This window comes from Elephantulus edwardii, unplaced genomic scaffold, assembly GCF_000299155.1.
Source record: "Elephantulus edwardii isolate Elephantulus edwardi_28Jun2011 unplaced genomic scaffold, EleEdw1.0 scaffold00185, whole genome shotgun sequence".
Classification (NCBI taxonomy): Eukaryota; Metazoa; Chordata; class Mammalia; order Macroscelidea; family Macroscelididae; genus Elephantulus; species Elephantulus edwardii.
Window position 1 is genome coordinate 318,659 of NW_006399935.1, and position 21,193 is coordinate 339,851.

At 45.9% G+C, this 21,193-nt stretch overlaps 1 protein-coding gene across 4 annotated transcripts in view; it reads right to left on the reverse strand.

Moving 5' to 3' along the window:
• ELAVL1 (ELAV like RNA binding protein 1) overlaps positions 1-21,193 on the reverse strand; it is a 40,950-nt gene that overhangs the window by 16,283 nt on the left and 3,474 nt on the right. For all 4 annotated transcript variants that reach the window (XM_006896332.1, XM_006896333.1, XM_006896335.1 and 1 more), the window contains exon 2: positions 3,499-3,602. In XM_006896332.1, the coding sequence (XP_006896394.1) occupies positions 3,499-3,602 (104 nt within the window). The remainder of the gene's footprint in view (positions 1-3,498; positions 3,603-21,193) is intronic.

Genomic DNA, 21,193 nt, shown 5'->3' on the forward strand with positions numbered 1-21,193 from the left:
TAGGGTTGTTATGAGTCATACTCAACTCAAAGGCACTTAACAATACTGACATCATCCCATAAACATAGCAAAAGAAATCCTAGCTCCAAAAAGGATTATATCCGTAAGTCACACTCATCGCCATCCAGTGGAGACTTGTTACTGTTAAGTGCCGTTGAATCCTAGACAACTCAGAGTGACCCTATGAACAAAAGACCAGAACACTTGTATAACTTTCATCATTTCTCCAAGTTCACAGAGTTTCCAGAGGCAAGCTATTTTGGAAGTAGATACCATTCCTGCTTCCAAGCTTGTTTTAATCAGGGAGCTCCACCAAACACTGTCCACCACTGGTAACCATTATCACATCTGACACATCAGTGTCACAGTGTTTAGCATCACAGTAACCACGAGTTACCTCTATACAGAAAAATGGACAGATCAGTGCTATTCCACTTAGAAGCATGTTTGACCAAAACCAATTAAAAGCAGGCCTGAGGGCCAGAGATTAAAATCACCCACCTCTGGCTTGGTAGCATAACCTTCTATCCACTAGGCCAACAGCGCTCTCTCTATGTTGGTGTTGTTCAGTGCTGTCAAGTCGTAGACAACTCATAGTGACCCCATGAATGAAAGACCTGAACACTTGTATCATTTTCATCGTTTCTCCAAGTTCATAGAGCTTCCGGAGGCAAGCTGTTTTGGAAGTGGACTTCCTCATACCTTATCTCCAGTAGGTTTCAAGGCTGTGAACTAGTCACTGGAGAGGGACATTATTTTGGGGAAGGTGAAGCGACGGCAAAAGAGAAGACCTTCAGCCGGGGACTGACACAGTGAATGCGGCAATGGGCAGTGTTCAGATGCGTTGCTCACAGGGTAACTATGAGTCATACTCCACTTGATGGCACTTCCCACACCAAACCACATGTGAGGAGATTGCCCATCTTTCTCCCAAGGAGCTGCCAGTGAATTTCAACCACCAGAAATATTCGGCATACACACTGTGGACTAGGCCACTGGAGCTTCCTTCCACAGGGTGAAGATTCTAACACATTGTTGGAGATTCAATGTGACATCTGAGACTCCGGATTTTTGACAGTGTCAGTATCAATCTCAGCATCACCCAGGTGGTACAGGGATGGTGGGTGCCTACGTTTGAATGAGCAGAACTGCCAGGTTAAGAGTAACTTTCGGCTTTAGGCATTAGCACTCCAGCCTCAGAAAGCAGCGCATCACAGACACCTCCAGATGAGAAGGGGGAGTCCTGAAGGATGGAACCCTGGGCCAGGAATGAATGAGCTGGGGGTAAGGACTGTTATCACCACACAGGTGATGTGGGACAGCCCTCCTCAGCCTTTGTTTCTGAAAGAGGCTTCCAGATTCTGTGCTGGATATCAGGAGTGTACCATCGTCCCCGAGGAGCACTCACTGGGTCCAGAGCTCAAGATCATATAGCCTCCAAAGGGTATGTGGCTTCTATAGACAAGACTGTAAGGACTTATGTGGGAGCCAGCAAGAATGCAAGTTCTCAGGGGCACTTGAAGGAGGCCTGAGCTGGAGCCTGGATTTTAAACAAGCACCCAGTGTGGTCCTGGTAATCCAGGGAGTGTAGGAAGAGAGCTGAGGTACAGATCCTAAAAGCGATCCCTGCTGATGATCGGGGTGTCTGCCACAGCCCGGGGATCTGGACCACTCAAAGGCTGCAGTAGTGGGCTGAACTGTGTGCCCTCAGATTAAGACCAAGGCCTAAGCCCTGCTGGTTGCTTTGAATACATTTTTATAGGTGTTAAGAACTAGGAAGAACTTACAGGTGTAATTAAGAAGTCCCTTAGCAGTACGAATGGTTAACATGCTCAACAATAGTAAGAACTAAGATCTTACAGTTGTGAGAAACAAGAAGTCCTTTAGTGGTGCAAATGGTTAACCTGCTCAGGAGTTAATGGAAAGGCTGGAAGCTTGTGATCACCTGGATGAGCCTTGGAAGAAAGGCCTGGCAATCTACTTCCAAAACCATCCATGGAAAACCCAGTTCTGCTCAGACACACATGGTGTATTCACGAGTCATGGCTGACTTGATGGTCACTGATTTTCTTTGTAAGGAGGTCTGGTGGCCTGACAGGTAGGGAGTTGTGTTCCCATTCCAGAGGCAGTTTGAATCTACCAGCAGCTCCAAGGGAGAAAGATGGGTAAGTCAGTCTTGTGCAATTTACAGCCTTAGAAAACTCACTGGAGGCTCAGCTATGAATTGGTTCTGTTCTAATTTGAAGGCAATGAGAAAGTGCGTGATATTCTTTTTTAAATTAAGATAGTTCTCCATATGAACTCACTCAAGATTTAACGTGGGCTCTAATCCAATGACTGGTGTCCTTACAGGAGCAAGATTTGTGACCACAAAGGCAGAGAAGCTATGGGACACCCAGACCGCTAGAGGTAACTCCAGGAGCTAAGGGGCAAAGCCATGGGAGGAGCAGGCCCTGCCAAGCCCTTGGCTCAGACCTCGACTCTTCTACTGGGTACACTGCTACCCTGTGTACAGTGACTGCAGTGGCCGGCCGAGGGCACTCCACAGCTCAGAAACGTTGAGGGAGATCATTCTGGAAGGCAGGTGTCAGAGCAACAGTGTGGGGTGGGCCCTGTGGAGAGTGACCTCCGAGGAACAGAGCTGCCGAGGCTGCTGTGGGAGGCGGCACAGTGGTGCCAGGACTGACTGGAGACTGGTAAGTGAAAAACAGCGTTCCCCTGAGGCAGACCTGAGGGACAGCTTCCAGGGATTTGGCAGACAGATACCTGGGGACGGGAGGGGGTGATGGCAGTGGGGCTTTAGGCGGAGAACCATGACTAGAAGGGAGAGAATGGTGAAGGTGACTAAAAAGGCAGGAAAAAATGGAGAGATCTCACTAACGTGTCACTGGGAGAGTGAAGTCCCTGATGTGGGGAGTAGGCCGAGGGTCGTGTTGCCAGGGCATGCCCCCTCACTTCCTGAGATCTCCATTTACAAGTCCCCCGCCCTCACAGTCCCCCCGCCCCTGGCACTTCCGCTGCACACGACTTCTGTTTATTGTCTGCACCAATCCCCAACTCCGCTCTCAGGGTCTTGTGTGTTTGGTTCCAGGTCTGGCACACAGCAGGCGCTCCAATGAGCACTGCATGAGGTTGAGAAGGTCACACGGGCTGTGAGGAAGCGGAAAGGGAGACCAGGTGGAACGGGGAGGTGGGGCCGTGACAGTAACCCAGGTGTAAGCAGCAGGAGGGAGGGGCTGGCCAGCCTTTGGGGGCAGGAGGGGAACAGCACGGGGCAGGGAGGAGGGCAGGGCTGGTGAGGGCAGGGGCCACAAGCCTAAGGCTAGGGACAGTCACTGCTACGCACACCAGACAAAATGCTCCTAAAGGATGTGCGGCCACAGAGCCCAAGAAGCCCAGGTTCTGAGGACTGGCCGGGCCACGGGACAGCTCGTCCTCCTGTCCAGGACAGGAGGGCCTGAAATGGAACAGACAAAGGATTGGAAGGGGTCACTTTACCTTAATGGTTTTGGACTGGAGCCTCAGGCCGTTCAGCGTGTTTATCGCTCTCTCCGCATCTTTTGCAGTCACGTAGTTCACAAAGCCATAGCCCAAGCTGTGTCCTGTCGGGGGAACACGCGGACACTGGTGAATAGGCTGAGAGAAAGCAGAAGCTCGAGAATGACTGTAAATAATCTCAACTAATTAGCTAGTGGCTGCCGAGGCAGCTCCAGCTCCTGGTGGACCACCAGCTTCAGAGCAGAGCTGTGCCCGCGATTCTCAAGGCTGCGTTTCTGGAGGCAGACTGCCAGGCCTTTCCTCGGGTGCACTCGGACCTCCAATATTTCAGTTTGCAGCAGAGATATGAAGCATCTTGACCACCCAAAACAATAAAGATGAATTCTGACACACAGGGATCCCCCCAGGGCTTTTGAGGCTCTCTATCACTGTGGGAAGATGTGGCTTCTCTTTCTCCTGCAGAGCAGCTGGTGGATTTGAACTACTGACCTTTTCGTTTGCAATGCAGCAACTAACACAATACCACCAGAGGCACTTATTCATTTACCCCAGGGCCTCCAAATAAATCTGACTGGATTAAAAAAAGACTAGGCCTCAGTGCATTTTTGCTAACAGGAGTGATACTTATGTAATACCAGTGTAAACAATGTGATTGAATTGTACCTATAAAACATACACACAGTTTAAAAACTAGATTTTTAAAGATGAGACTAGGTCAGAAAAAACCACACAACCAAAACTGAAGAAAACAGACCACAGTCTCTGGTACTGTTGGCAGCTGAACAGCTGAATTCTCCAGCCCCGTGTGCGAGGCTCAGGCTCGATTCTCTGCAGGGTATGTCATGCCCAGTCACCAACACCTGTCAAGGGAGGCATCTGTGTTGCTATGATGCTAACTAGGTTTCAGCAGAGCCTCCAGACTAGGACAGAAGTGGAAGAAAGGCTGGGTGATCACCTCCTGCAACCCTTCCGGATCACAAACCAACCAATCGGTAACTAGTCATGCAGAGGGTGTATGGTGTCCCCCCTGCTCCCCCAGTAAACAGGGACCATACACTTAGACTTTTTCTATAATAATCAAATGTTACTTCTGAAATTAGGGTGTTCACATGGGCTAATGGGTAAGGAATTTTGCTACCAACACAAAGACAAGTGGTTCAAATCCACCAGCTGAGTCTCCTCCCATGCATTTCACTGCCTCTGAAAACCTACTGGAGGTTCCTACTTGATGGTCCACACTAACAACTTTTGAAACGAAGAGGTAATTGATGAAACACTGTGCCACGGCCCGCCTCCTGCCGAGCCACTCACTGCCGCCGAGTCAGCCTATTTGTAGCTGAACGCTCTGCGAGATTTTAGGAAGCTGCACACTACATGGGAGGATGCTTGTCTTTCTCCCAAAGAACTGCTGGTGGATTCCAACTGGCCACCTTTAGGTTAGCAGTGCAACTCGTTATGGACTAAGTCACCAGAGCGCCCTACCTCTTGGCGACCTGCTTACCGAAACCCCAACGGGGCCAGGCCCGAGTGGGCGAGTGCGCCAGATGACACAGCAGGGGCACAAGTGTTAGCGGAGGTGAACAAGGAGGAGGGGCGGACCGGGGCCAGTACCTGGGCCATCTCCCTGCCCGCGCTGGCAGCTACCTTGTGGCTTTGGTGCGCCTCCTCGAGCCAGTTCTATCTACTTTCTTAAAACAGAGACTAGCCCGCCACCCCTGGAAGCAGAGCATGAGAAGCCTGCAGAGACCTCCCAGCCCAGCAGCGGGCCCGGCCCTAGCACCATGAAGCCTCGTGAGTGTTCAGGGTTTCTTCCAGCAGTGACACCCCTGTAACAGTTCATCACTTTGTTTTTACAGAGCTGAAACAGTTTTACTGTCAAACCCAGATTCCGAGTAGGACAATCAGATCCTTTTCTTGCAAAATCCTCAGTCCTGGCAGGAACGACCACCAACTGGAAGCCCACGAAGGGAAGGGCCCCAGGATTCCGGAACGCGGGACTGCTGAGGGTGCGAGCTCACGGGGCCTTACGGACACATCTACCTGATCCTGAGCAAAGGGGAGGCCTAAGGAAGCCTGGAGAGAGGGCTTCGCGCCACAGAGAACAGAAACCCAAAAAGAAGCTCACAGAACCCCCAAACTGGAGTGAAAGGGAGACTCAAAGTGGGCAGAGAAGAAAACAAAACCAAACCCAATTGTTTGGGGGAAAAGGGTCAGCAGTCTCTTCCTGTTAAGATTCCCACTGAGTGTCAGCTTTCTTTTTTTTTAAATTTGACTCAAAGATAACTTGGCATTGTTAAGCACGAGCACTGGGCCATTTCTGTTGGTCTGCATCTAGTGCGCATGCTTCCCATGGGCGTGGATGACAAGGACACACCAGTCAGCGAGCCAAAGGTGCACGGTTGCAGCGACTGGTGGCAACTGCTGTCACTCAGAGGACTCACGGCCCCTGAGACCTGAAAGGGTTGATTCCGGGGCATTAAGTTCCATGTGAACAGACACCCATTAGGTGAGTGTAAACATTCTAAGAGTTAAGTTATTCACATTTTTAAAGTGTGATATTTAAACTCAAGAAATAGAAAATAGGATGTAATTTTTGGTGATTCCATTCAACTCAAATGTGCTATCTGAGGAGGAAGGGAGCTCTGGTGGCCTAGTAGAAAGGAGCTGCGCAGAGAAGGGTGAGCAGTCTCTTCTCGTGTGATTACTGCCTCTGAAAACCCACTGGCGAGTCGCTGTCGGTCGGTCACTCAACGGCACACACCATCGCCACTGCTGTTATGTGCTGTCGGGTCACCTGTGACTTACAGTGACCCTATGTTGAGCAGCTCTGAACCCTGCCCTGACACGAGGCATTTTCAATCACCTCCTAAGCATGTGAAAGACGGATGACGAACAAAGAAACCTCAAGAACTGATGCCTTTGAACTGCTGACATACAGACATCATGGCTCACCAAAAGAACCGATGAACCTGTCTCTGAAGAAGTGCTGCCTGACCGCGCCTTCGAAGCACAGGTAGGGAGGCACCCCTCTCAGGCACTCTGCGCATGTTATTAGGAGAGGCTGGTCCCTGGAGAAGGACGTCATCCTCGGAGAGACGGAGGATCAGCAATAAAGAGGAACTCTTCAAGGAGATGGACTGACAGTGATGGTACCCACAGATTCGAACCATCAGTCTTTTGGGTAGCAGCAGCACTTGTGTGAGAGGCAGATGACGGGAGTGTTTTGTTCTGCTGTAGACAGGGATGCTGAGTCAGAGATGATCTGATGACATCTAATGACAGCAATCAAAACACCAATCAGAGCTGTGGTGCCAATCCCGAAGCGGAAGCTCTCTGGCAAGTCCAATCCACCAGCCGCTTCGAAGGAGAAAAGACACGGTCGTCTCCCATGTGATTCACAGCCTCAGAAACTCACTGGACGGCCAGCTATGAGGCACGACCGTTTCAACAGCAATGGAGTTGAGGATTGTTTTTTAAACAACACTTGTGTATCGTACTTTGTTTACACTGTTTTCACAAATGGAAATGTTAACAAAAATGAGCATCTGAGTGGAAGAAAATGTATGCTTTAATATAGAGTTACTGCACAGAAAATAACTTGGTGGTGCCACTATGAAGTGAGATTTTTCTGCAAATGGTGCTGGGAAAATATACAAGACTGTTTTAAAGTGAGACTTCAAATGAAAGAAACGGGCAAAGCCAATAAACTGAACTGCTGTAGTTAGATGCGTACGACTCACAGCAACTCTGTGAACAGCAGATCTGAACTCTGTCCTCTCCTCATCATCTCTGACACACTCGAGTCCACTGCTCAGTCACTGTCAATCCTCACTGAGGGTCTTCCCTTCTTTCACTGACCCCCACTTTCCCAAGTATAATGTCCCCTTTTCCTACAGATTAACTTCTCCTAGCAACATACCCAAAGTACGGGAGAGGAAGTTTTGCCATCCTTGTTTCCAGGAGCACTCTGGTTCACTTTTTCCAAGACCTGTTGGTTCTCTGGCAGTCCAGGGGAAATTCTGTGCTCGTTTGCAGCACCACAACTCCCAAGACCACTCCCATCTGACTAGTGGCCAGAGAAGAGGGCGTTGAGAGTGACAGGCTTATAAGACTGGTGGAAAGTGTGCTGCACATACACTTTAATTAGTTACTTAAAGGTGCAATAAAGGATCCTGCATAGAGGAAACGTTAGGAGAACACAGTGAATTCTCCTCCTTCTGTATTCATGTTGAACTGTCTACCAAAGTTTTGGAAAACAACTTCCCCTATTCAGAGGCAGAGAACTAATTTTTATAAGCCACCTTATCACCCCTGCCTATATTTTCTGACCAAAGTTTTGGAAAACAATTTAAGGAAACATGTACTGAACTGCCAAACAACATGAATATCACGCTAAAAACATTACCAGGATGAAAAGACCTCTGCGAGGTATTCGCTGAGAGTAAGAGGAAATAACACTTTTCTTAGGACAATGGGTCTATTTCAAATTAATTTTACAACTTCCACAACTTTTTAAGAAATCATTTTTATTCATTAATTATTGTACATTTTCTTCCCTCCCCCACTCTCCGTCCACTTGGCAATGCACCTCTTGTTCCAGATTGTGTCATCCACGTAAGCCTAATCATCCAGTCCTCTGGAGAGGTCTGCCCCGCCTCTGTTCCAGTGCTATGCCCACTACCTAGCCACCCTTTTCCCATTCCCCCCCACCTTCCCATGGCAGTCCTGCTTTATAACAGCGTGTCGTGCAGTGTGGGTACTTTTGTGACTGAGAGGAAGCTTTAACATTTGTAAAGAAAGTCACGGTAAGACTGTGAAGTGAACAATTAACCCAGAGTGATGTTGCTGGTATCCGATTAGGGATTAAGGTAAAATGAAGAATTCTTCATCATACATTCGGAAACACACTAATTAGAAATGTTAGTGTCTGGGAAAGAGTTGTAGGAAAAATGACAATGTATTAGGAGCCATTTACCTCGTTTCTTTATAAAATTCTAATTAGTTCTGAAATTAAGATGAAAGCCATATTGCATAAAAAAAGCATCTGGGAAATGATAGAAGAAATCAAAACAGGAGAAATATTGAAAGCGCAACAAAGGAAAGTAATTCAGGAACTATTTTCATTTCAAATGATCATGCTGATGAGAAGGAATTGTCAAAGTGAAAGAAAAAGTGGACCTGAGATCAAGCGACTGCACTATTATTAATACTGACTCGGGATCAGCGCGCGCTGATGGCCCAGAGAGAGTCAGCGAAGACGAGTCTTGATACTGGGACAAAGTGTTTCCCAACATCCCCAGGTCTGTGACACGGCCATGGCCCTCGGGGGCACCAGCTACTCAGGCAGTGCTGAGGGAGGGAGCTCTCTCAGGTTTGAAATTCACCACGTAAAAACAAGAGTTAGTTTATATGAAAGATATCAGAGGATAACTCTGTTAATTAAGTGTAATTTTTATTTATGTAAAAAAAATTTTTATTGGTTTATATACAATAATTTGTTTACATTGTGTCTCATTCATGTACACTGTTGGCAATAAATTATGTAAGAATTAAATCTGTATTTGTGATATGTTTATTTTATGGAATGTTATGGCAATTCTTCCATTGGGAACTGGGGTAAATATTAAGTGTATTATTGCTATTTGCCTTATGTATTAATCTAATTAGCACTTTGTATCTCTAGTAAGAAATTCATCTCACTTTAACCCACAATCAACACCCTTAGTACGAGCAGTCAGGAGATCAGGAGATGTATTGCACTGGGAAAGTCTGTAGTCAGGGACTTCTCCAAATTATTGAGGAGCAATGATGTCAGTTTGAGGATTAAGACACACTCAATTCAGGCCATGGTCTTTTCAATCACTTGGTATAAGAGCGGGAAAATGAATGGCACTTATGCCTTTGAGCTGTGGTGTTGGGGATGAGTACTGAATATGTCAGAGATTGCCAAAAGAACAGATATGTCTTGGATAACATGTAGCCAGAGCAAAGGTGATAAAGTTTCATCTCACATTCTCTGGGCACTTTCCTTGGAGAGGAACATCATGCTTAGGAAGGTAGAGCGTTGGCAGAGGTGAGGAAGACCCTCAACCAGGTAGACTGACACAATAACTGTAGGTAGCAATGGGCTCAAGTATGTCAGAGACCGTGAGGAAGGCTGTGAATCATACTTGACTCAGTGGCACCGAACAACAACAGCAACAACAACATTAAGGTGGCCTAGCTGATAGACACAAGCCAGGGTTCAGATCTGTTGTTCACAGGGTCTCTGTGAGTCATACCCAACCTGATGGCACCTAATAACAGCAGGAAGCAGTTGGTAGGGAGCAGTGAGTGTAGTGTGAATCCAACAGCTGCTCTGTGTAGAAAGACAGGCAATCTCCTCTCCTGTGATTTACAGCCTCTGAAAACTTGCTGGAGTGTCAGCTATGAGTTGGTTTGGTCTTGACGGCAATTAGTTAAGCTGATGAAGTCCCAGTGTTCTGGTGGTGGAGCTGCACTGCTAACCCAAAGGTGGCATTTCTCGGGCAGTCTGAACCCCCCGCTGCTCCTGTGGGAGGGAAATGGGCAATCTCCAGTACAATTTCGATCCTCTGAAAACTCCCCGATGGGGCAGTCTTGAGTTGGTTCTATCTCGATGGCAAAGAATTCTTCTGTTATTAATACTAGTGAGATATTATTTATATCAAAATTATATTTCTCTTCTGTGTATTTTATAGCCTTAAGCTGAGAATTTCCTACCTTTTTTTTTAAAATTTTAATGGAATAATTTTTACGTGTACTATCAAATCAGATCTGACTGGTACAGGAGGAGATTGCCCCCTCCTTCTCCAGCAGAGCATCTGGTGGATTTGAACCCCGTACCTCTGGGATTGCAGTGCAGTGTCTTGCCACTAGGCCACCAGAGCTCCCTGAGAATTTCCTACTTTAAAAAAAAATCTTCAATTTAACATTTATAGAGTATGTTAAGCTTATTTTTATCACAATATGTTCCTGAAGGGACAGGTTCTGAACTCAGCCAGTGGCTCTGCAGGAGGTAAGCCCTGGGGATCTGCTCCTGCCTGGGGACAGCACTGCTCTGTCACGTGGGGCCCCGTGAGTCAGAACGGACTTAACAGGATCCACCAGTTACAACCTCGTTTGGTCCAGGATCCCCTACTTCATGTAGCTCTTATGTCCCCTCAGGCGCTTCCTGGTTGTGACAGGGCACTGTTTAACATAGTTTCAAGAATGTATTTTATCATCAGATTTAAGGTTTGCAGGCAGACTGGTTTTCCATGAGCCACTCATACAGTTTTATGACACCAATTATAATCGCTATATTGTAGCATTACAATTACTTCCACTATCCTCTGTGGCCCTTCTCTCCATCTATCCCCTTTCCACCCTCTGAGTCTTTTCTTTAGACAAATGCTGGAGGTAAGTCTCTGTGATTCCGTGGAGCTTAGTACCTCCCTGGTGTTACACTTTACCTTACAGTTGTATTTATTGTATGGGGGAGATTTTTCAGAATTTTAATTTCTGTTGAGAATATATACTGCAAAATGCCCTCAACAAATTCCACATAAACAATTCAATGACAATGATCACAATCTTCAAAGGTGCATCCTCACCCTTTTTGGAGCAGCTCCTCCTTCGTTACCATACAGGCCCTGTCTTGCAGGGCTCCCCTCTGATCTCCTGAGTTCCCGTTGTCACTCTGATCTCGCAGAGACAGATTATAAAGAGCATGATGCACAAGGAGCCGCAGCGTTGAAGTCTGCAGCATATCACACTGCTGGTCAACAAGCATAATGCTCACACAGATACTGCTTGGTTTTAAGAAGGCTTCAGAGGTTCTAAGGAGCTCGGGTGACCTAACAGGTAAGGGGTTGTGCTGTCAACCAAAAAGCAAAGAGTTCAAATTCACCAGCTTCTGAGGTAGAAAGATGGGCAGTGAGTGGCCTGTGACATCTACAGCCTCTGAAAATCTCCTGGAGGATCAGCTAAGAGTTGCTTCTGGCTCAACAGCAAAGAGCTGTATTGTTTTCTCCCAAAGGGATATGCTTAGTTTAAGGTTTAAAGACTATCTCAGAGCTAACGCTTCAGGATTCACACACAGTGAAGATTCCACAAGGATTTGGAAACATAGCAGACATCACTGATTTTGGTCTCTAACAAAGGAGGCAGCTGATTAAAGAGGCAGCTAGCCTGACATTCCGTTCCCTCCCATTCCTCTGTTGCCCCAGGCAAATAAAGACCTGGACAGCTTTTAATAAGATCTAAGGCACTAAGCAAAGATTAGACTGTAAAGCAGAAACACATTAAGTCAATTAAGAGGAATGTCCCATGAAACCTCAATGCAAAACTTTCAAACCAAGGAATCGAATCTGCGAGATGTTTGGCTCACTGGTTTGCCTCCTGCCCCCCACTAGTTTATTTAGAAAAGTAGAATACATTATTTTCAAGAACAAATTCTTTCCATTTCCCTCACCCTCCACTCATCAAATTGTACAACTCCATGATTAGTCCCTCCTCCCCCTGCATGCCCTCATCCCTCTGCTTCCACCCTTTCCCACCCCTCCTGGATCCTTATACTCATTCTACAATAATGATCTTATACAATATTTATCCTTGTGGGACTGAGTTAGTTCACTCAGTATAATGCTCTCCAGTCCCTCCAAAGCTAGGGAATAATTTATAAAGTTATTGCTCCTGTGTGCTACATAGTATTCCACTGTGTGAATGTACCATAATTTCTCAACCCATTCCTTTGTGGTTGGACATCTGGGCTGTTTCCATGTTCTTGCGATGGTGAATAATGCTTCTATTAAAAATGGTGTACAAATCTCCACTTGTGCCTCAGTTCTCATTTTCTCAGGGTACATTCCAAGTGGTGGAACAGCTGGGTCATATCAACTCAAGGTGGATCAGAGACCTGAGAGTAAAACCCAAACTGTAATGTTCATAAGAGACAAACAGGGATCATGCGTAGAAACACTAGTCCAAGGTCTGAAGAGACTGACAAATACAACCAGAAATGTACAATCTGAACAGAATAAAATTGATGCATGGGACCTTTTAAAGATTAAATCCCTATGTGCATCAAAAACTTTTTCCAACAGGGTGAAAAGAAAACCTACAGACTGGGAACAAGCATTTGGTAATACAATCTCAGACAAGAGTCTTATAACAAAAGTTTATAGAAAACTTCTAGTCTTCCACAAGAAAAAGAACTCAATTACAAAATGGGCAAAAGACATGGGAAGAATTTTCAGAGGAAGTTATTCAAATGACAGGCACATGAGGAAATACTCCAAATCACTGGCAATAAGAGAGATGCAAATCAAATGAGGTACCATCTCACTCCAGTTAAGAGTGGCAAAATTTAACAGGGCAACAAGTATTAGATGCTGGAGAGGATGTGGTGAGAAAGGAGCTCTTATATATTGTTGGTGGGACTGTAAAATGGTACAACCATTCTGGAAGGCAGTTTGGTGCTTCCTCAAAAAGCTGAACACAGAAATTCCATGTTTAGCTCACTGCTGTAAATGTACCACACAATTTTTGTCTAGTCACCTTTCACTGGTGTACACCTTATTGACAATACTCACAATGACTGGAACACTACCTTTAATCAATATGATTTTCCATCACTATAAATGGTAATCCATAAGTAGTGAGGTTCTCCCTCCCTCTTGCTCCTATCTTTGGTAACCACAAACGAAATTTGGTCTCTGCTCATCTGCCTTTTCTTATGAGTGAGATTAAACAGTATTTGTGCTTTTGTGATGGACTTATTTCACTCAGCATAATGTATCCCAGCTCCATATATACTGCGGCATATATCAAGACTTCCCTTCTATTGGCTCTAAGTGGTCACACTTTGCTTTTGCTGACACGGCAGGCTTGAGGAGTGGTCAGAGATTATGCAGACTAGCCAATGGCGGTTTACTTGTGGTTACTCTGGGAGGAAGGACCAGAGTGCAAAGTGGCTTTCTCATTACATCACATCACTTACTAGATGACTTTTCCTGTTGATGTTAACCTTGACCTCCTGGTGTCAGTGTACTTGTGAGGTACCTCCACTGGGAAGCTACGGTGCTTCTGGAAAGGAAGTTAGCATGTGCAGTCCGCACTTAGGCATGGGAAGTCCCGCTTCCCCTCCTTTGGGCCAGAGCATTTATAGAAATCTGTTGGAATCTACACGAGTCACTTCCTTATTTTTTTTTAAGGGGAAAATACCCCCAAAGCTGACATGGGTCTCAGAGACTCTCAGGCAGTCTGTGGCAAAGGGCAGCTACTCTGAGGGCTCCCGGCCCTGGGCCAGGGAGAGCGTGGGAGCATCGGATTGGGAGCCAAGAGGTGCACCCCATTCCATCAGGACCAATGTCCTCGAACCTCTGCAAGGCTGAGGTTCTGTGCTCTTGTGTCTGCTTCCCTAGGAGACCTCCTTCAGTACTATGTCCCTATCCTGGACTGCAAGGCCATCTTGTCTGTCCCAAATCTTGCTGTTCTGCCTGTCTTCCTCATTGGTCTGATATGTGTGTCAGTTCTGAGGGAGCAGAGCTGAGCACCACAGGGGACAGGGCCTGTTCTATTGAAATGCACAGCCCAATGGGCACACAAACCAGCAAGACATGAGTCCACAGGACAAGACACCAACGCCTCACTTCTGTGTGTGTCCAGGCAGGACTCCCAAGACAGGGCCCATGGCTCACAGGGAGATGGGGTGGGGCTGAGGAGGCCACACCTGAACCTAGACCTCAGGGTGGCCAGTCGAATTGTTCTAGCCATAGAGTAAGTGCCAAGTCTCTGAGGTGACAGGATTCTGGTATGTTCCAGAAGTGGAAGGCCTGTGTGATGAGCCCAATGTGGTCAAAGGGTGAGCTGGATGAGGCCATGTCAGGCTGAAAAGAACAGAGTGTGGACTGGGGCGAAGGGCACAGAAGCAGGTGCAGAGACGGGAAAGGGGGCTTTCCACTTGTCCAGAGGGGCATCGAGGGCAGCGTGCAGCAGGGAGAGTCTCAAAAAGCTGAGGCCTTGGAGCCAGGAGGGGAGGGTAATGGTCTAGGAAGTTCAAGCCACCAGCCTGGAACGAGGTGAGTAAAGTTCTGTCATACACAGCCTGTCTGGGAACAATATATACTAGAAACCAGTCAGATAGTAGCACACACCAGACACCACAAAGAGAAAAAAATGGACAAAGACAAGTACTAGCTTTTAGATATAAGCAGCAACACAATCAGGTAATAAACACACAAGACCTGGACCCACTGTCACTAAGTAGATTCCACATCATAGCGAGCCCATCTGTGGGGAAGAGTAGCTTCACAGAGACCATTAATGGCTCTCCTGGTGGGAACCAGGTAAAAACAGGCCTTTCTCTGAAAATACCAAGCCTTTCTTCTGAGTGTTACAGAGTGTGAACTGTGAACTTCTCAGTTGGTAGTTGAATGCAAACTCAAATACATGAAAACAGAGATCACTTCACTAATCATCAAAGAAATGCCAACAACCCAAGGGTTCATTAACAAACAAATGGATAGAAAAACCTATGGTACAGTCATACGATGAATACTATACAGCATCAACCCGTAAACCATTATACAACATGGGTGGCCCTGGAGGACATCATGCTGAGTGAAATATCTCAGTCACAAAAGGAAAAATACTGCATAGCACCACTGTTTTAAGGCAGGCCTGACATGGGGAACTGTGAGGAGAACAGGATAAGAGTGGCTAGATAATGAACACTGCATTGTAACAGATGAAGGAAAGAACTATTTAAAAGGAATATATGATTATGCATTATATGTAATATGTCAGACAACAGCCCGAATAAGAGGTACATTGAAAAGAGGACTGGGGGATGCGGGAGAAAGAGGTAATTGTGCATCAATCAATCAATCAATATTTTTAAAAAATGCTCATAGCAGCATTATTCACCATCACAAGAACATGCCAACAGCCCAGATGTCCAACCACAATTAAACAGATTAAGAACTTGTGGTATATCCACACAATGGAATATTACTCAGCAAGCAGAAGCAATGATTTTATAAATTATTAGGTAATTTGGGAGAGACTGGAGAGCATTACGCTCAGTGAACTAACTCAGCTCCTCAGGGTCAAATATGATATAAAACCATCATTATAGAATGCGTATGAAGATCCAAGGGGTGGGGAGGGTGGAAGCAGAGGATGAGGCTGTGTGGGGTAGGGGAAGATTAATCATGGGGTTGTACAATTTGATGGGGGGGTGAGAGGAATTTGAAGACTCTGGTCTGGAAAACAATGCATTTGAGTTTTGTAAATAAACTAGGATAAAATAAAAAAATAAAACTAAAACAAAACAAAACGTGAACTGGGGGAGGGAGAGAGGAAGAAGAGGTAAAATGTGCAACTATGAATGGATAAATGAAAATCTAACTTTTTGTAAATTTTTGTTCAAAATCACAATTTAAATAAAAAACTGTATTTAAGAAAAGAAATGCCAACCACACACACACACACACACTTCAGAAGGCACACACTGTCAGGTTAGTGGGTTCGCTTCTGGGAAATCATCCTCCAGAGTTAATGAGTGAATACAGACTTGGGCCAGGGCCTTTCTCAGAGTGTGAGGCATGGCCTGTGATGTGGAAGAATAAAAAGAGCATGCCTGTCTGTGTTTGGCGCAGTCACAAATCAGCCCAGGCACACCCGCACCGCAGAATCCTGTCACTACTTACAAAGAGGAGTTCCTAGAGGGTGCAAAGGGACTCAGATATTAACCAAGATACTGGAGGGGCTAGTCCATGAGGGTCAGACCTGGTGAAAACCCTAAGGAGCAGAGTTCGGCTCTGTACACGTCGGGAAATCTGGAGCTGGAATCAACTCAATGTCAAGTGGTTCTGTCTTTGTGAATATGAATTCTATCCACTTACTGGACAAGAGAGCTCTGGTGTGTTGGTGGTAAGGATTTGCACTGCCGGCCCAAAGACACGCAGTTCAAATCCACTAGCATGTCGAAGGGAGGCAGAGCAGTAATCTCCTCCTGTGTGATTCACTGCCTCTGAACGCCCTGGGGCGGGGGTTCCGTTAGGAGTCAGTGCCGACTTGAAGGCACACATAACTGGACAAGAAAGTTCCAGCTGCGGGGCAGTGTGAGGAGTTCCAGAGAGCAGGTGGGTCCCTGTGCTATGGGAACCAAAGAGGAGTCTCTCATGTTCACTGGCTGGTCAGGGGAGGCCTCTCAGGGCTTTCCAGCAGAGGAAGGATGCGGAAATTCAGAGACAAGGTGGCCTGCCAGAGGGGAGTACAGACCAAGGACTGGTATTCTGGATTAGGATGGGGGCAGCAGAGATGGAGGAGGAAATCTGGAAAGAAGAAAGAACCAGAGCCAGGAATGCATGCCAGAGATGACTCCTGGATTCCTGGCCCAGCTGCTGGTGAATGCAGACACAGGGTAGCAGGTGTTAGACTTGCAGGGAGACGAGGAGGTCAGCCAGGAAGACATCGCTTTTCAAGTGCTGAGGGATGTGGTGCTCTGGAGGGCATTCTGGTGTGAAAAAGGTGGTAAATTGATGGGCAATGTAAACTGAGGAGGTGTGAGCTCCCACACCCAGTACAGACTTTGGGGGAAGGAAAATCTAGGGAACATCTGAAGTAGAGGCTGGGAAAAGGAGGTGAGCTGGCAGGAGAGACAGTGTGTCGTGTCTCAGGATAGGAAGAGCGCCAGAGTGTGATTCATGGAAGACAAGGAAAAGGATATTTCTAGAAGGAAATCAGAATTTGACAGCCTGCAGCTTAAAGACTAAGATGCACCTGAGTTAAGCCATGACCTTTTCAGTTTGCTTCTATGCATCTGAAAGCTGGACAATGAATAAGGAAGACTGAAGAAATCAATGCCTTTGAATTGTAGTGATGAAAAAGAGGACTGAACATCTCATGGACTGCCCACCAAGCAAACGAGTCTATCCTGAAGGAAGTCTAGTCAAGGGGCTCCTTAGAAGCAAGGATACTGTAACTTCACCTCACATATCACGTACTTTGCGTATACTGTCAGGAGGGGTCAGTCCTTGGAAAGGTACATCATGTTGGGAAATGTGAAGGGGAGAGAAACAGGAAGACACTGCCAACAAGACTGACCGAGACAGTGACTGGAACGTATCAAAGACAGGGAGGATGTCACAGGACAGGGAGAGATTCGGATCTGTTGTTCACAAGGTCACTATGGGTCATAATACCAAATCACATCACATCACAACAATGAATGGGGGTGAGCAGGAAGCAGTGAGAGCAGTGCTTTTCAACTTGGTAAGTTGGCCACCAAAGCACCACTTGGCCATGTCTGGAGGGTTTTTTTGCCCACACAACTAGGGAGAGAGTGCTACTGGCATCTAGTGGACAAAGGCCGGGGATGCTGCCCAACCCCCTACCGTGTAGAGATGACTGCCTCAAGACGAAGCTGACCCAACAACAAAAACACAAACAACCTAATTTGAAAAAGAACAAAGGGCTTGAATAGACATTTTTTTTTTTTATAAAAAACTGTATGAAAGGCCAACACACACATGGAAAAATGCCTGACTTCATTTTCCCTTAGGAAAATGCACATTAAAACCACAATGAGCACTGTGGCAATTAGACAATTAAAAAAGACATTCGGATGGTGGGGAAGAAGAACAAACTGGGGAGGAGGGTAGAGAGAATGGTGCAGCAATGAAGGAATGAAAACCCAAAATCCCTGTAAATGTTCATTAAAACTAATAAAATTTAATAATAAAAAACAAAACAAAACAAAACAAAACACCACAATGAGATACCACCTTCTGCTCACTGGGGCGGGGTGGTGGGGGGGAAGAGAACAAATACTGTTAATGATGTTGAGAAAATGTGATGCTCCCTTACTTAAGGGACTGTGAAATGAGACGGCCACTGTGGAAAACAATCTGGGGCTCCTTAAAAATAGTCAAGATTATCATACGGCCCAGCAAACTTCTTCTTTGGTGTACACACAAAGGACGTGAAAGCAGGGCCTGAAACATACAGTACACCAATGTTTATAGCAGCACAACAGCCAGAAGGTGGAAAACACACAAGGCTCTATCAACAGAGAATGGAGAAACATGAGGAGGTCCAATCATGCAATGGATTATTCAGCTGTAAAAAGGAATGAGGCTCTGACACTGGCAAGGACACAGACACACCTGGAAAACACACTGAATAAAAGCAGCCAGAAGCAAAAGGACAAATATCCAAATACTCCACTTAAATGAAGTACCTAGAATTGATGGGTGGTACTGATGAATTCGGGACTGTTCAAACATATGATGTAGTTGTAAAGCTGCGATCAGTTGCCTCCGGCGTACAAAACTGCTTGTTTGCCCTGCTGTTATTGTTTTGTGCCATCGAGTCACCTGTGACTCATAGTGACCCTATGTACAACAGCCCTGAACCCTGCTCTATCCTGTGCCAACATTACTGTCTCTGACACACCTACCCTCATTATCCCAGTCATGGAATCAATCCATCTCATCTAGGATCTTCCTCTCTTATGCTGTTCCTCCACCCTTCCAAGCTTGACGTCCCTCTCTAAGGACTGGTCCCTCCTTGTAACATGCCCAAAGTATGTGAGTATGTGAGACAAAGCTTCAGAATCCTTGCCTCTAAAAAAGCAGCCTGGTTTCACCCTCTCCAGGATGAACCTGTTTGTTTTCCTACCAGTCCGTGGTATATCCAATACTCTTCTCCAGCACCACAACTCAAAGGCACCAATTCTCTATCATCCCTAGTCTTGGTCCAGCTTTCTGACACATTTCAAGTAATTGCAAAAACTATGGCCTGGATCAGTCACACCTTAGTCTCCACACTGATGTTGTTGCTCCTCAGTACTCTGGACTCAGAATCGTCACTCTTCAGTACTCTGCAGACTTTCCAAGTGCAATTCATCTTTTTGATTTTCTGGCTGCTGGTACCAAGGATGGTGATTGTGGAGCCCAGCAAACTAAAGTTGTTAACAATCTCAATCTATTCACTATTTATTATGATGCTGCCAATTGGCCCAGTGGTGAGAATCTTTTGTTTTCTTGATGTTGAGATTCAATCCATATTGAAGGCTGCAGACCTTGACCTTCTGCAGCAAGCACTCCAAGTCCTTCTCAGTTGCAGCAAGAAGGGTTGTGTCATCTGCATAACATAGGCTGTTGATGAGTCTTTCTCCAATCCTGATGCTACATTCCTCCTCATAGAGCCCAGCCTCCTGGATGGTCTGTTCAGCATACAGATTGAAAAGGTATGGAGATAGGATATATCCCTGGCATACATCCTTCCCTATTTTGAACCCTGCAGTGTTTCCCTGCTCTTTTCTGACAACTGCCTCTAGTCCAAGTACAGGTTTCACATAAGTACAATCAAGTGTTTTGGGATTCCCATTCTTCTCAGAGTTAGCCATAGTTTGTTATGATCCACACTGTCAAATGTCTGTGCAATCAATGAAACCCAGACGTTCCTCTGGTACTCCCTGCTTTCAGCCAAGATCCATATAACATTAGCTATATAATGTCCCTAGTACCATGGCCTCTTCTAAACCCAGCCTACATCTGGCAATTCTCTGCTGATGTGCTGTTCCAGTTGTTTTTAGACAATTTTCAACAGAATCTTGCTTGCATGTGACATTAATGATACTGTGAGGTAATTTCCACACTCACACTCTAGCGTCATCTATCTTTGGACTGGCAACAAATACGGATCTTTTCCAGTTAGCCGTTTGCCCTAGAAATCTATTTGTCTTTCTTTAGTTACGTAAAGTGCTTTAAACTGTTTACCAGGAAAGAAAATGCATCTTTTCTGGAATAGCACTTATCTGTCTGAAGAAGTTTTTTACAGTTATATATAATTGAATCAGCATTTATCTCTTTGAAGATGTTTTTCTCAAGTTATATGTAATGGAATTAGTACTTATCTCTTCGAAGATGTCTTTCTCAGGCATGGTAAAGTATATCACAAACTTTGTTTACTAGGACCTGTAACACCTAACTCAAGCATAAAAACTGACGACCTCTCTTAGAGGAGGTGGCAGTCTTTGCGAAGATTCTCTCTGTCCTCCCAGATCTGCAATAAAGTGCTCTGGATACTGCAATCCATTTGTCTTATTGACAACTGACTCCAGAAAGAACCCCTTGCATTCAGTAACAGAATAAGCAAATGCAGAGAGAAAGCAGAGTAGTACTGACAGTAAGGAGAAATGGGGATACAGTGCTTAACGGGCAGAGTTTCTGTTTGGGGAGCTGACACTGGTGAAGGTGGAACAGCACTGTGAATGTAATTAATATAACAGAATTGGTATTTTAGGTAAAAATCACTTAAAAATGGCAAAATTCGTGTCTCATATATTTTATATAAATAAAAACAGCCTGCCATGTCAATAGCATCCTAGGAGAGAAAGGCTGAGCTAGAAGAAGTCAGTGTATCCAGAAAGGACTACTGGAATGATGTCAGAGACACGGTGTGTCAGGAGGCCTAAACGATCCTGGAGACACCCAGGAAGAATGGGGCCTCCACAGCTGGAGTTCTTGGAGGGCTGAGAAGGAAGCAGTCTAGGGGTGGGGAGATGGCTACTATTTTTGCTATGAAGTAGAAAGGGCCCTGGGAAGGTGAAATGCATTGTGGAGAAACAGCTAATTTGTGGGGAGCTGAGCTGGGTGCCTGCTGGCTGGAATGTGAGCTGGTA